We start from the raw sequence: 15911 nt of genomic DNA, 5'->3' as shown, positions 1-15911 counted from the left end.
CCCGCTAAATTCACCCCAGATCTACTTTTTTGAAATACCGACTTCTTTCCTGGAAGTCCTAGCAGTGTCCTTGTGTTTTATACTTCTCCCACCCCCCTCACCCCACCCCCTTCCCATGCCCCCCTCCCCAAGCCCTCTCCCTCCCACAGATCTCCCGATGTCCCTGCTCTCAAATGTTGTGTTTGCGCTTCCCCTTCTCTTCCCATCTTGTCTACTGCTACCCTTATGATATGTTTTGTGTGTCTGTGCATGTTTTCATGTTCAATGTGTTCGCTCTTTCATGAGCCTCGATCCTGTATACAAAAAAAAATCTTGTGGACCGCTCCCCTTTTTATATACTTTGTTTGCTTGTTTGTTTGATTTGTTTGTTTGATAAATGTTAGCTCTTTCACGAGCCGAGACTCTGTATACAACAAAAAAAGAAAAAAAAAAGAAAAAAAGAATTGTTTAAAAGAAAAAAAAGCCTTCAATTTCTGATATTTTGCCTTTTCATTTGGGCTTCCCAATTGAAGCCCCGCCCACAGGGCGGGTACCGTTGTTAGTACTTATAATAGTACAAGTATAAAGCACATCAAAAATGACTGTCTTTTCAGTCTTCAGGGTGTTTTGGGTCTTCGGGGTATTTAAGGGTCTTTTGGGTCTTCTGGGTCCTTGGGTTCGACTGGGTCCTTGAGTTCTTCTGCGTCCTTGAGTTCTTCTGGGTCCTCGGAGTCTTTTAGGTCTTTTAACCGGTGGAATTTCTTCCTCTGTGTTGTATTCGTAACTGTGTGAAGGTATTTCAAATTAGAAATTACGTTGACCTCAGCATTTATTTTCATCCGCGCCGTATTCGCTTTTAAATAGTTTGTGTTGCATTTTCATGTCGTGTTTGCATGTTTCGTGGTTTCGGGAATAAACCCGTGTGTTCGTTTAATTAAGCCTTCGTATCTCTTCCATCCTGCGCACGCAAAAATAACCGCCATCATCGGGAGGTCGCCTCAGGAGTAAGGCTGGTTCGGCTCATCAGTCCCGGCTGATCTTAATCAGCAGGGACGCGACAATATATAAATTATATACAGCCTTGGCATTTAATATGGAATATTTTTTTTTTTCTTGACTTGGGTTTACTTTCTGAACTCAGTATATCAATGTTGAGTTTCTTTTACGCTTCGGTGATTTCTTTGTCAAAAGAACCATGTCACTGATTGTCTTTCGCAGCAAGAAGTCAATAACAGGAAAATATCACAGGTAGCGTAACAAAATGTAAGGACAGGTACATTTGACGATTGGCTTCACAATCGGGTATATAAGGGTTGTTGGTTCTGTATTAGTGGAAAACAACTGCTGCACGTCTACAAAAGTTATTGCCGCTTCCTCTGGAGATGGTCCGTCAACTTGACAATGCTGTTTGTCATGGAGTGGTGGCTTTACGAAATCCCGGCATCAAACAGCGTGCTATTGCTTGGCAGTATGGCATCACTCAAGGTCAGGTGTCAAAGATCCTGAAACGTAATGCTCAGAGGGGTGTCCCTACTCCAATACCGAGGCCAGGACGTCCACGCAGAATCACAAGGAGAGATGATCGCCAGCTGCACCGGTTAGTCTGCAATGGTCGTACCAAGTCAGCTAATCGGCTTAGGGCTGAGTGGCAGCAACTGACAAATGTGCCTGTATCCAGAAGGCTAGTCGACCAACGACTGGTTCAAGCAGGCTATCGTGCCAGGCGTCCCCTGACAAAGCCACGCCTGACCAGACAACACAGCCAGCGCCGATTGCAATGGGCCAGAGAGCACTGTCAATGGCAGCCAGGACACTGGAATCACATGACCTTCAGTGACGAGTCTAGTTTTCTGGTCTATCGTCAAGATGGCCGCGCCCGAGTGTGCAGACAAGTGCATGAAGCCTACAACGAAGATTGTATAGTGCCAAGAGTCCAAGCTGGAGGTGGTGGGGTGACCATTTGGGCTGCTTTTCATGCAGGGGGCAAAACTGACCTGGTTGTTCTGAATGGAAACCTGAACCAGTTCAAGTACAGGGCCATTCTGGAAGAAACATTGCTTCCATTTGCTCGTGCAGCCTTTCGAGGAAACTTTGTCTTCCAAGATGACAATGCACGGCCTCATCGTGCTCGCATGATCCAACACTTTCTTGCTGACCGTGGTGTAGAGCATATGGAGTGGCCTGCCATGTCCCCGGATATGAATCCGATAGAGAACTTGTGGGCAGAATTAACGCGTCAAATCGACAACTTGGGCCAGCAGCCTACCTCTGTGCGTGAATTGCAGCAGGCTATTGTCACTGCATGGCAAGCGATTCCTGTCCAAACCTTGGCAAATCTCGTGAACAGCATGCCTCGACGTGTACGTGCTCACCTGAATGCTCGTGGGGGTTACACAAAGTACTGAACTGTAATTTTACTGTCCGTAATCCCAGTCGTAATTTAACTTTTGTTTTTGTTGAAAATTTTTTTGGCTAATGTGCAAAATAAAGAGATACTTCTGGAAAACGTACAGAAGTTTAACACAGTACTGTCCGTGAATTGAGTTCGATATCAGTTTACATCACTTTCAAGGATCAATTTATTTGCTTCGAAATGTCAAATGTGGTTTTTGTTTCTTTTAAAGGTCACATTAACAAAATCTAGAATAATTTCAACATAATTCCAATGAACTTTTGGTTCTAAGTCATCTTGAAAAGTACGTTCACCCCCACAAAAAAAATATTCCATATTAAATGCCAAGTCTGTATAATAGTAACACAATAGTAATATTAGTTTCATTTAGCAATAATAATAAAGAATTTATAATCCCCCTCACCCTGGCCCTGGCCCAAGTCCATCTGGGTTTGGTGAAAGGTGAGCTGATGCTCAAGCAGTACAGCAGGCAGGTGTGCTACAAGACCGTGAAGACTAATGTAATTTGGTCCAATGGACCAACAGGCCCACGAGTGCATGTACAAAATGGAATTCACTGGAACTCTCATTCTTCCCTTACTCCTGTTCTCCTTCACGAAGATTAATTTCCAAAACTGTCTGTTAACTATGCACTTGGCCCACCAACCCCGCACCGACAGCACTACCTTTCTTCATGCCTCCAACAAATGTTCTTACCTCGTATCCCATAATCTTTTTTCTTTTTTTTGTATGCAGAGTCGAGACTCATGTAAGAGCGAACACATTAAACACGAAAACATGCACGGACACATAAAACATACAATAAAGGGAGCTGGAGACAAGAGGGGGAGAGAGGGAAGCACACAACAGCTGAGAACAGGAACGTCGGTAGATCTGTGGGGGGGGAGAGGGCTGGGGGGAGGGGAGGTGGGAGGAGTACACGGTATAAAACAAATGAACACGACTGGGAAATTTATCTCCAATTGTCCAATTTGGGAATTTGGAATCGGCATGCTTGGCGATTCCAAATTCTTCATGTCCCGTCCCCCCTTTCTGTACCCCTCCTCACCCCACCCTATCAGTGCGTCCTCCTCACCCCTCTCTCTCAATGCTTCACTCTCCCCCCCCACCCACTCAAACCTTCCCCCTCGCCATACTCCCTCTCACCTGCCCCTGTAAAGCGTCCTGTCATTCTGCACCTTCCATATGTCTCCAGCCCTGTCCCTAACAGAATGGCCCTCAAACATCGAAGGTCTCCGCTCCAACCTGACATCTCCCAATTCAGGCTGCTGCTGATAAACTGGACATCATCTATTTAATCAATCACCTTCACCTGCAGAATGAAGTCACACAGCACAATCAAGCACTTTCACCTGCAGGATGATGTCATACAGCCTGATGAGTTCCTGGTGCTGAGGAGCTTTCTTTCCATCTTCGGGCGTTACACTTCGCAATCGCACTCGCATCGCCTCGGCCATGGACACGCTGCGTTCCACCGCTGTACGCAGCTTTATGTACGTCAAGTAACTGAAGGAATAAAATAATTTCTCAACAACACAAACAATATCGACAAGCAGGTTCTTCAGTGTTAATGAGTAAATGTGACATATCACACGTCCCTTAGGGATAGAACAGAACTGTCAATTCTTCGCGTCACTATTCAAGAATTGGAACGTTCTTTAATGTCACAACAAAAGACTTGCTCATATACATCACTTATCCACCATCTCGAAACGGACTATCATTTGAAAACTACTCAAGGATTGACGTGGCCAGCACAGCTCATCCTGTAGATGTTTGGTGTGAATGTATTTTCATGCCGTGTTATAATCTTATATAACATAATTATAACTTATATGACATATAACATATAAAACATAACGTGTTATAATGTTATAACCCAACTGCTCCTGGACTCTGTGTCCTTCTCTCCCGACAAGGTGGAGAGGTTTTTATCAAACCTCGACTCTGATTCTGCAACTGGACCAGATGGCATCAGCCCTCGGGTCCTAAAATCCTGCTCTGCCGCTCTATCTCACCCTCTCTCTGTTCTTTTCACCCTCTCTTTTGCTCAAGGTCATCTGCCAGCATCTTGGAAATCAGCAAACATTACCGCTTTACACAAAAAAGGTGCAAAAACAGATCCTTGCAACTACAGACCAATCAGCCTGCTCCCAATTATCAGCAAAGTCATGGAATCCATCATTGCTTCGGATATCAAATCCTTCCTCTTCTCCAATGGCTTGATCTCCGATCATCAATTTGGATTCAGACCAGGTCATTCTACTCTGGACATGTTGCTTCTGCTGTCTCAACAATGGATGGAGGTCCTCAATGCCAAAGAGGAAATCAGAGCTGTCTCACTTGACATATCACGTGCCTTCGATACGGTCTGGCACCCAGCTCTGCTCACCAAACTCACCTCCTATGGTATTCAGGGAAATCTCCACTCATGGCTTGCGGATTTCCTCTCTGGTCGTAGGCAACGTGTGGCCCTGAATGGATTTCTCTCATCTTCCCTTCCTGTTCTGGCTGGAGTTCCCCAAGGTAGTGTTCTGGGCCCTGTGCTATTTCTGGTCTTCATCAATGATCTCTCCGACTCTCTGGAAAATCCTCTCTATCTCTTTGCTGATGACTCCACTATCTGCCGCTCCATTCCTCATCCCTCAGATCGGCAGTCTGCAGCCTCCTCACTCTCTGCAGACCTGGACAAAATCACAGACTGGTCAAACAAGTGGAACATGTCTTTCAATCCTGACAAATCTCACACTCTTACAATGTCTCTCCGAAAGGACCGACTGGAAAACCCTCCCATCTACTTTCTCAACAATCCTCTCCAAGAAGTTCTGTCGCTCAAGCTTTTGGGTCTCACTATCTGCCATGATCTTTCTTGGGAAAACCACATTTCCAAGCTGGCCTCCAAAGCCAGTCGCCGACTGGGCATCCTCCGTCGTGCGAAGTCCTTCCTTGGCACACCTGAGCTCCTCACCACATACAAGGCTTTCATCCGCAGCTCAATGGAAAACTGTTCCCCCCTCTGGGCTGGTGCTCCTGCCTCACACCTTGCTCGGCTTCACGCTGTTGAGGCCAAAGCTTTCAGAATCATTGGAATCTCCTGCGATGAAGTCAACTCCGAGGGCCTTTCACTCACTCACCGCAGGCAGGTTGGTGGTCTTTCTGTCTTCTACCGACTCCTCTCTGGCCTTGCTCCCCCAGCTCTCTCTGTGCTTTGTCCCCCCCAATATTCCTTCAGGTCGCACAAGATCTGCCTGCAACCCTCTTATGGTTAAACTGCCAAAGTCTAGGCTCTCTGCTCACCTTCACTCTTTCATTCCCCTTTTCTCCCACCTCTGGAACAAACTCCCCCACTCCCTTCAATCCCACTCCTCCCTCCAGGTCTTTAAAACAGCTGTTCACCACCATCTCTTATCTTCCCCCATCGAAAACCTTGATCTTTTCTACCCCCGGTAATTCACCCCAGAGTCCTTGCAGTGTTCATATGTTTTATTCCTCTCCCACCTCCCCCCAAGTCCTCCCGATGTCCCTGCTCTCAAATGTTGTGTTTGTGTCCTTCCCCCTCTCTCCCCATCTTGTCTGCCGCTCCCCTTGTTTTTTGTGTTTTGTGTGTCGGTTTGTCTTTTTGTGTGATTAATGTTTGCTCTTTCACGAGCCTCGATCTTGTATACAAAAAATAAATAAAACAATCTTGCTGAAGATGAGTGAAATTACAAACCAAACACACAAGAGGGTAATGGCAGCACGTACCCGCGTTGGACATCACCTTTATTTTACATCAGCAAATACCACCTGCCTCTTCGCTGATGGAAATATCAAGAGAGGGAGGAGCGAGGGGAGGGTGGGAGTGGGAAGGGGAGGAATGAGGAAAATGGGGGGACGAGGAGGGGATGGGGAATGGGGGAGGAGAAGGAGGTGCTCTCGACTTGCTTTTGGGTAAGGGGGATCGAGAGGGAAGAGGGGGGCGACTAAACAGACGACCTTCACTGGCTTCCCAGTGGGGAGGGTGACTGTGGCACCTGCAGGACTAAAAACAATACCTGTTAAAGGGCGGATGAGCTCCCCCTGTGAGCCAACGGCCATGCAGTAAGGAGACGGTGTCTCCTAAAAAACATCCATCTGGATTGGACCGGTTTTTTAGGTAGTAGGTTGTAGACAGCAACTGCCCAGGGTGGTACTACCGTTCTGACTTGGGAGCATTATGATGGTCCCTGGAACCATCTTCCACTCTCCATGTCAGGATTGCTGGTCTTACTTTCTGTCCCACTCAAACTAGAGCTACTGGCCGAGCTTCAATCTCTCTTTCTTACCAAACAACATGCACTTTTCATCACACGCTTGGGGCCAAGGTAGAAGCGTTCACGTCACGGCCCTGTTTCAACCAGTTCTACTACCATCACGCACAGCAAGTACTGTATACAATATTATCGTTCCGCCGATTTCGATCAAGTACCAACACCATGCCTGAAGACGGAAGTAGTCGTCGACGTCAGAAACACGGTCTTTTTCAAGACCGGCATTGACTGTTATATCTGCTAACGTTGAAGAGTTTTCTGTAGCTAAACAAAACATTCTTGCCACATTATGCAATGAGCTGCAGTGTGATGTCCCCAGTCCCTGCCTGCAGGAGACACATAGAGGAAGTGAGAACAACCGCCCAAAAATACCAGGAATGGTCCTGGTTACTCAAAGACGTACCTGCTATCATGGAACTGCAATCTCCGAGGTGGTAATTACTTTTACTATCTTACATTTTAAACTTTTGTCAGATTTAACGAAGTCAACGGAAAACACGTTTATATTTGAAATTTTTTTGTGTAAATATGGAGAATACTTTGTGTGCTTTATCACCTTAACATTGTCTTGAACATCAATTGGTAATTTTCTTTACAAAAACGACAACCACTGTAATAATAAACGTCAATTACACAGCTGTCAACTGTATTGCCATGGCTTGCAAGCACACATCGAAGCTTGTCGAGCCCTCTTCAAGTGGCTTAAGCACTCGAGCAAGCACTCCAATCAAACGGTTCATAAAGAACGGCTGGCTCGGCAAGCAATAGTAAGCTCATCAGTAATGGGACATACCCGCACAATCAAAAAATAGCGTAAACTATGAAGAGGGATTACAGCCTTGCTTAAAGTTAAAGTAAATATGCTTAGTTGGAAGAATCGCTAATTCTTAAAATTCGCTGACTTCACTCAAGATTTCGACACTTATAAGTTCACGAGATGCAAAGCCAGATTTTGGTTGCATACTTTAATTAGAACGGCACTCGGTAGAGAGCATACCTCCGTCAGGCTGAACAGTTTACGTTTTGTGTCCCACCAAAAGGCCGGATCTCGATCTGGAGCTAAACCAAAATCTCATCAGCTCGTTCTTGTCGTCCAACCAACTCATCCACCAAGTTTTGTCATAATCCGTCCACAACGTTTTGAGATATCGTGCTGCGTATCGTTTTTGATCCTACCACGAAATGGTGAAGAATCATTTAAATTCTCTGATCCGGATTTGAATAGTCACCAAAATGGGGACAAATCTTCCTTGTCACACACACAACGTGTCCATGTCCACCAAGTTTCGTCCAAATCCGTCCATGACTTTTTGAGGGACCAATGATGTCACCATTAATAACACATCTCCGATGCGGAGTTCTTTAAATGAGCCCCGTTTCATTTTTTACATGGAGCGGCTTCGGAGATAACGAGGTCCATAGTTTTTCGGTTTTCAAGATGCCACTCGCACCAAGTGACCTATGACGTCATAATTATCACCAAACAAGGCCGATCGCTTAACAACAGTGTAATCGGGCTTGGATCTGCTGTCCCCCTGTCATGTGACCAGATCCTCAGCTCTGATTGGTGGATATTTGTGAGGGACATACATACATACAATGGAAGGATAGACAAACGCTGCTCCAGACAGCATTGCTCCACGGGTTACGCCGTAAAATTATGGCTGCCGAACCACATGACTGACGACGTCGTCAATTTTTTTTCTCAACCAATTTACCCCAAGATCATGCTCAAGAAATTTCATGGTGATCGAATTAAGCATTCTACTTTTCGATTTATGACGTCATCATTAACATACGTTATTCTCCATGGGGAGGACTTCACAATGAGCGTCCTTTAATTTTTTTCCATGGAGCTGTTTCGGAGATATAGAGGTGCAAGGTTTTTCGAAGATGGCACCTGTACCACGTGACATATAACGTCATAATTATCATTAAAAAACAATTCTGCAGGAGGAGGCGCTCCGATGGTGACAATTTCGTATCACTCGGACCAACGGTTGCAGATAAAACGAATGTTAAAGGGAATAAACCCGCAAAATGCCAAAGGAAGGGACAGACGGACAGACAAACACTGTTCCAGACAACATTGCCCAAAGGGCTATGTCGTAAAAAATAACGTTTTACATGAGTAGACGCACACTATGGTGAGCATTTCATGTCAATCGAACCAATGGATGCCGAGAAATTGATGCCGAGAACTTAAAAATGCAGATACTTACACAACCGATCACCTAACCCCACTTTTCGCGGTGAAACAAAATGGTGCCTTAAGACCCCCACAAGGTGACTGCAAACACACCAAGATGGCGTTTCCATCTTGGCAAGACTTTGTCACTTCTGCCACTGAAGGTTGTACAACACCCCACTTTATAGAAGTTCATTAAATTACGTTTGCCAAAAATTCCGTTAAAGCCTCACTCTCTGCAAACCTGGACGAAATCACAAACTTGTCCAACAAGTGGAACATGTCCTTCAATCCTGACAAATCTCACACTCTCACTATGTCTCTCCGTAAAGACCGTCTGTAAAACCCTCTCATCTACTTTCTCAACAATCCTCTCCAAGAAGTTCTGTCACTCAAGATTTTTGGGTCTCACTATCTGCCATGATCTTTCCTGGGAAAACCACATTTCAAATCTGGCCTCCAAAGCCAGTCGCCGATTGGGCATCCTCAGTCGGGCGAAGTCCTTCCTCGGCACACCTGAGCTCCTCACCACATACAAGGCTTTCATCCGCAGCTCAATGGAATACTGCTCTCCCCTCTGGGCTGGTGCTCCTGCCTCACACCAAGCTCGTCTTCACGCTGTTGAAACCAAAGCATTCAGAATCATTGGAATCTCTCGCGATGAAGCTATCTCTGAGGGCCTCTCACTCACTCACCGCAGGCAGGTTGGTGGTCTTTCCTTCTTCTACCGACTCCTCTCTGGCCTTGCTCCCCCAGCTCTCTCTGGGCTCTGTCCCGCAAATATTCCTACAGGTCGCACAAGATCTGCCAGCAACCCTCTTATGGTTAAACTGCCAAAATCAAGACTCTCTGCTCACCTTCACTCCTTCATTCCTCTTTTCTCCCGCCTCTGGAACAAACTCCCCCACTCTCTTCAATCCCACTCCACCCTCCAGGTCTTTAAAACGGCTGTTCACCACCATCTCTTATCTTCCCCCATCCAAAGCCTCGATCTTTCCACACACAGTAATGCACACAGTAGTAAACAGCAGGCGGTAATGCTTTAAACAGGTGTACATATATCATCGACCTTTATGGAGAACCTACCTATGCATCCACCCACGTACCTACCCCTACCAACCCACCCACCCGTGCCTACCTAAGTGTTGACAAAGTCACAAGAGGTGAGGTGTTTGTCACAAGAGGTGCCAAAAGTTGCTGAAAGTAAAGCTCAGGTGCAATCTAGCTTGCGCACACTTTATATGGAAAGAGAGCATAAGGTGTGGAATAGTGAGGTTGTGGTTTTTTTTCTTCTTGTAAAACCCACCTATTCAAGTACTGCATGTTCGAAACTCTTCCAAATGCATCTTTGTCTCGATCTCGCACTTTCTAACATCAGGATCACAACAAAAGAGAAGCATAAGCACATCAAATTTAAAATGTCTGAGGCCAAGAAATGAGCAAGCAAGAACAATGATTCTGATTGGTCAAATTGCATGAAGAATTGTATCCTTTCAAAAGCAACGATCAAGTTTACGAGTGATGTTCAAATAAGGTACCTGATCCGCTTTGAGTTCTTCTCGCATCACTTGGATGACGTCCCTACATTCAACAAGAAGCCTTTCATAGAGACGCTCTCTCGCATCGTCCGTGTGGGCCTGAACAAGTCATCAAAACAGACTCGAGCAAACACAAAAACCACATCATCACTCCCAGGAATTATTGAAGAAAACACTGAACCGAGTAAAATCACAAGGAGGAATGAGCACAAGGGTGAGAAACAGGGCACACGAGACAAGAGAGGCATCACTCGCATTATGAACATCGGGTGGGGATAACAATCAGGTTTCTACCTTCGTCTCAACCACGACGTCCACAGCAATACCATGACCTTTGGTGGAAAAGGACCGTCGATTGCTGGCGATCGGTGCAATTGATCCCGAATCAGGCTCGACGCAAACTATGCCATTGCGGATACGAGCACAATTCTCACCGATAACCACCCGGAGTACCATCCGTCACACCACAGGTGATCTTCATCAAGATAATTAGCACCAACATCATCCTCAAGTAATCCACATACCACTCATACCAGGATCCATGTGGTAACGCGTCGTCCTGGCTGTCCCACGTCATGTGATTTGTTATTTGGTGCTTTTGCAAACACGTACGCATTGTCCCACCAACGCTCGTCTTCAAGAAAATTGTTTGAGGAAATATTTTCCCCAGAATAAGATTTTTTTCCTACAGTTAGGAGTTTCTTGCTTCTCTTCATCCTTTTGTCTCTCTCCCTCACCCTTCCCTTCCACCAATCCCTCTGCCTTCCCATGGCCACCCCCCCCCCCTCCCTTGTAAATCCTTCTACTATTTCCTTGTAAATTGCTCCTCCACCAACCCCTCCCTTGCACATCCCTCCACTACTTCCTTGTAAATCCCACCTCCACTGACCCCCCCCCCCCTCCACTACTTCCTTGAACATCCCTCCTCCACCCACCCCAACCCCTCGCACATCGCTCCACTACTTCCTTAAACATCCCTCCTCCACCCACGCCAACCCCTCGCACATCGCTCCACTACTTCCTTGAACATCCCTCCTCCACCCTCCCCAACCCCTCGCACATCGCTCCCCCACTTCCTTGAGCATTGCTCCTTCACGAATCGCATTGATTGAAGCTTACGGAAGTGTTAATGAGACCATTAAAACAAGCATTCTGAGTATTGCGCTGCAATACACGTCCCCCACCGGCAGTCTGTAGTCCGGAAAACTGTTGGGGAAATTCCCAAAGTTCAAAGTGCCATAACTTTGTCAAAAATGATCGAAACGTCGTGATGTTCGAACTTGATCTGTAACTTAGCATGACGAAACCACGTGCCAAGTTTGAAATCATTAGCATTAAGAGTTTAGAAAAAAAGGTCCGGAAAACTGTTGTTCTTTGCGTGACGGACAGACAGACAGACAGACAGACTGACAGACAGAGGGATGGAGTGCAAACCGAAAGTCCCCTCCGGTGTACACCGGTAGGGGACTAATAAAGAACTTGCCTGTGCCAGGGCGGCCTCATTCTCCTCAAGACTGAGAAGGAACACACGAACTTTGTCCAACCTGACAGGAACCGTGCGTCCTCTCCACGTCACTTCACTCATCGTCTGCGCCTGCTTCGCTCTCGTCTGCACAATCAGGCTCTAAACCAGGAAACGACAAACACACATATCAATTTATTAACAAGCAAATATTAACAATGCCCCATGGGCACCCAAAGCTCGTTCAATTGAGAGAAAAGGGCTAAATGGCTTACGTGGCTCAGCTGGACCCACAATTATCTGATGAATCCACCGGTTACCCACATACCCTTCACTCACAAGTATCTGATGAATCCACCGGTTACCCACATACCATTCACTCACAAGTATCTGATGAATCCACCGGTTACCCACATACCCTTCACTCACAAGTATCTGATGAATCCACCGGTTACCCACATACCATTCACTCACAAGTATCTGATGAATCCACCGGTTACCCACACACCATTCACTCACAAGTATCTGATGAATCCACCGGTTACCCAAATACCATTCACTCACAAGTATCTGATGAATCCACCGGTTACCCACACACCATTCACTCACAATTATCTGATGAATCCACCGGTTACCCACATACCATTCACTCACAAGTATCTGATGAATCCACCGGTTACCCACACACCATTCACTCACAAGTATCTGATGAATCCACCGGTTACCCAAATACCATTCACTCACAATTATCTGATGAATCCACCGGTTACCCAAATACCATTCACTCACAATTATCTGATGAATCCACCGGTTACCCACATACCCTTCACTCACAATTATCTGATGAATCCACCGGTTACCCACATACCCTTCACTCACAAGTATCTGATGAATCCACCGGTTACCCACATACCATTCACTCACAAGTATCTGATGAATCCACCGGTTACCCACATACCCTTCACTCACAAGTATCTGATGAATCCACCGGTTACCCACACACCATTCACTCACAATTATCTGATGAATCCACCGGTTACCCAAATACCATTCACTCACAATTATCTGATGAATCCACCGGTTACCCACATACCCTTCACTCACAATTATCTGATGAATCCACCGGTTACCCACATACCCTTCACTCACAAGTATCTGATGAATCCACCGGTTACCCACATACCATTCACTCACAAGTATCTGATGAATCCACCGGTTACCCACATACCCTTCACTCACAAGTATCTGATGAATCCACCGGTTACCCACATACCATTCACTCACAAGTATCTGATGAATCCACCGGTTACCCACACACCATTCACTCACAAGTATCTGATGAATCCACCGGTTACCCAAATACCATTCACTCACAAGTATCTGATGAATCCACCGGTTACCCACACACCATTCACTCACAATTATCTGATGAATCCACCGGTTACCCACATACCATTCACTCACAAGTATCTGATGAATCCACCGGTTACCCACACACCATTCACTCACAAGTATCTGATGAATCCACCGGTTACCCACACACCATTCACTCACAAGTATCTGATGAATCCACCGGTTACCCACATACCCTTCACTCACAAGTATCTGATGAATCCACCGGTTACCCACACACCATTCACTCACAAGTATCTGATGAATCCACCGGTTACCCAAATACCCTTCACTCACAAGTATCTGATGAATCCACCGGTTACCCACATACCATTCACTCACAATTATCTGATGAATCCACCGGTTACCCACACACCATTCACTCACAATTATCTGATGAATCCACCGGTTACCCAAATACCCTTCACTCACAAGTATCTGATGAATCCACCGGTTACCCACACACCATTCACTCACAATTATCTGATGAATCCACCGGTTACCCAAATACCCTTCACTCACAAGTATCTGATGAATCCACCGGTTACCCAAATACCATTCACTCACAAGTATCTGATGAATCCACCGGTTACCCAAATACCATTCACTCACAAGTATCTGATGAATCCACCGGTTACCCACACACCATTCACTCACAAGTATCTGATGAATCCACCGGTTACCCAAATACCCTTCACTCACAATTATTATCTGATGAATCCACCGGTTACCCAAATACCATTCACTCACAATTATCTGATGAATCCACCGGTTACCCACATACCCTTCACTCACAAGTATCTGATGAATCCACCAGTTACCCACACACCATTCACTCACAAGTATCTGATGAATCCACCGGTTACCCACACACCATTCACTCACAAGTATCTGATGAATCCACCGGTTACCCACATACCCTTCACTCACAAGTATCTGATGAATCCACCGGTTACCCACACACCATTCACTCACAAGTATCTGATGAATCCACCGGTTACCCACATACCCTTCACTCACAAGTATCTGATGAATCCACCGGTTACCCACACACCATTCACTCACAATTATCTGATGAATCCACCGGTTACCCACATACCCTTCACTCACAATTATCTGATGAATCCACCGGTTACCCACACCCCATTCACTCACAATTATCTGATGAATCCACCGGTTACCCACACAACATTCACTCACAATTATCTGATGAATCCACCGGTTACCCACACAACATTCACTCACAATTATCTGATGAATCCACCGGTTACCCACACACCATTCACTCACAATTATCTGATGAATCCACCGGTTACCCACACAACATTCACTCACAATTATCTGATGAATCCACCGGTTACCCACACACCATTCACTCACAAGTATCTGATGAATCCACCGGTTACCCAAATACCATTCACTCACAAGTATCTGATGAATCCACCGGTTACCCACACACCATTCACTCACAAGTATCTGATGAATCCACCGGTTACCCACATACCCTTCACTCACAAGTATCTGATGAATCCACCGGTTACCCACACACCATTCACTCACAAGTATCTGATGAATCCACCGGTTACCCACACACCATTCACTCACAATTATCTGATGAATCCACCGGTTACCCAAATACCATTCACTCACAATTATCTGATGAATCCACCGGTTACCCAAATACCATTCACTCACAAGTATCTGATGAATCCACCGGTTACCCACACACCATTCACTCACAATTATCTGATGAATCCACCGGTTACCCAAATACCATTCACTCACAAGTATCTGATGAATCCACCGGTTACCCAAATACCATTCACTCACAAGTATCTGATGAATCCACCGGTTACCCACACACCATTCACTCACAAGTATCTGATGAATCCACCGGTTACCCACATACCCTTCACTCACAAGTATCTGATGAATCCACCGGTTACCCACACACCATTCACTCACAAGTATCTGATGAATCCACCGGTTACCCACACACCATTCACTCACAATTATCTGATGAATCCACCGGTTACCCAAATACCATTCACTCACAAGTATCTGATGAATCCACCGGTTACCCACACACCATTCACTCACAAGTATCTGATGAATCCACCGGTTACCCACATACCCTTCACTCACAAGTATCTGATGAATCCACCGGTTACCCACACACCATTCACTCACAAGTATCTGATGAATCCACCGGTTACCCACACACCATTCACTCACAATTATCTGATGAATCCACCGGTTACCCAAATACCATTCACTCACAAGTATCTGATGAATCCACCGGTTACCCACACACCATTCACTCACAAGTATCTGATGAATCCACCGGTTACCCACATACCCTTCACTCACAAGTATCTGATGAATCCACCGGTTACCCAAATACCATTCACTCACAAGTATCTGATGAATCCACCGGTTACCCACATACCCTTCACTCACAAGTATCTGATGAATCCACCGGTTACCCACACACCATTCACTCACAAGTATCTGATGAATCCACCGGTTACCCACACACCATTCACTCACAATTATCTGATGAATCCACCGGTTACCCACACACCATTCACTCACAATTATCTGATGAATCCACCGGTTACCCACACACCATTCACTCACAATTATCTGA

The 15911-nt window shown here is 45.8% G+C and overlaps 1 protein-coding gene across 2 annotated transcripts in view; it reads right to left on the bottom strand.

Moving 5' to 3' along the window:
- Nucleotides 1-15911, bottom strand: part of SRP68 (signal recognition particle 68) — an 88746-nt gene that overhangs the window by 40139 nt on the left and 32696 nt on the right. For both annotated transcript variants that reach the window (XM_068117972.2, XM_078777481.1), the window contains 4 exons: nt 11891-12031; nt 10408-10506; nt 10176-10237; nt 3745-3898 (listed from right to left, as the gene is read on the bottom strand). In XM_068117972.2, the coding sequence (XP_067974073.2) occupies nt 3745-3898; nt 10176-10237; nt 10408-10506; nt 11891-12031 (456 nt within the window). The remainder of the gene's footprint in view (nt 1-3744; nt 3899-10175; nt 10238-10407; nt 10507-11890; nt 12032-15911) is intronic.

The sequence above is a fragment of the Myxine glutinosa genome, chromosome 5 (genome assembly GCF_964187855.1).
Source record: "Myxine glutinosa chromosome 5, kmMyxGlut1.1, whole genome shotgun sequence".
Taxonomy (NCBI): domain Eukaryota; kingdom Metazoa; phylum Chordata; class Myxini; order Myxiniformes; family Myxinidae; genus Myxine; species Myxine glutinosa.
The sequence above is the reverse complement of the archived record's forward strand: the minus strand, read 5'-3'. Positions and strand labels throughout refer to the sequence as shown.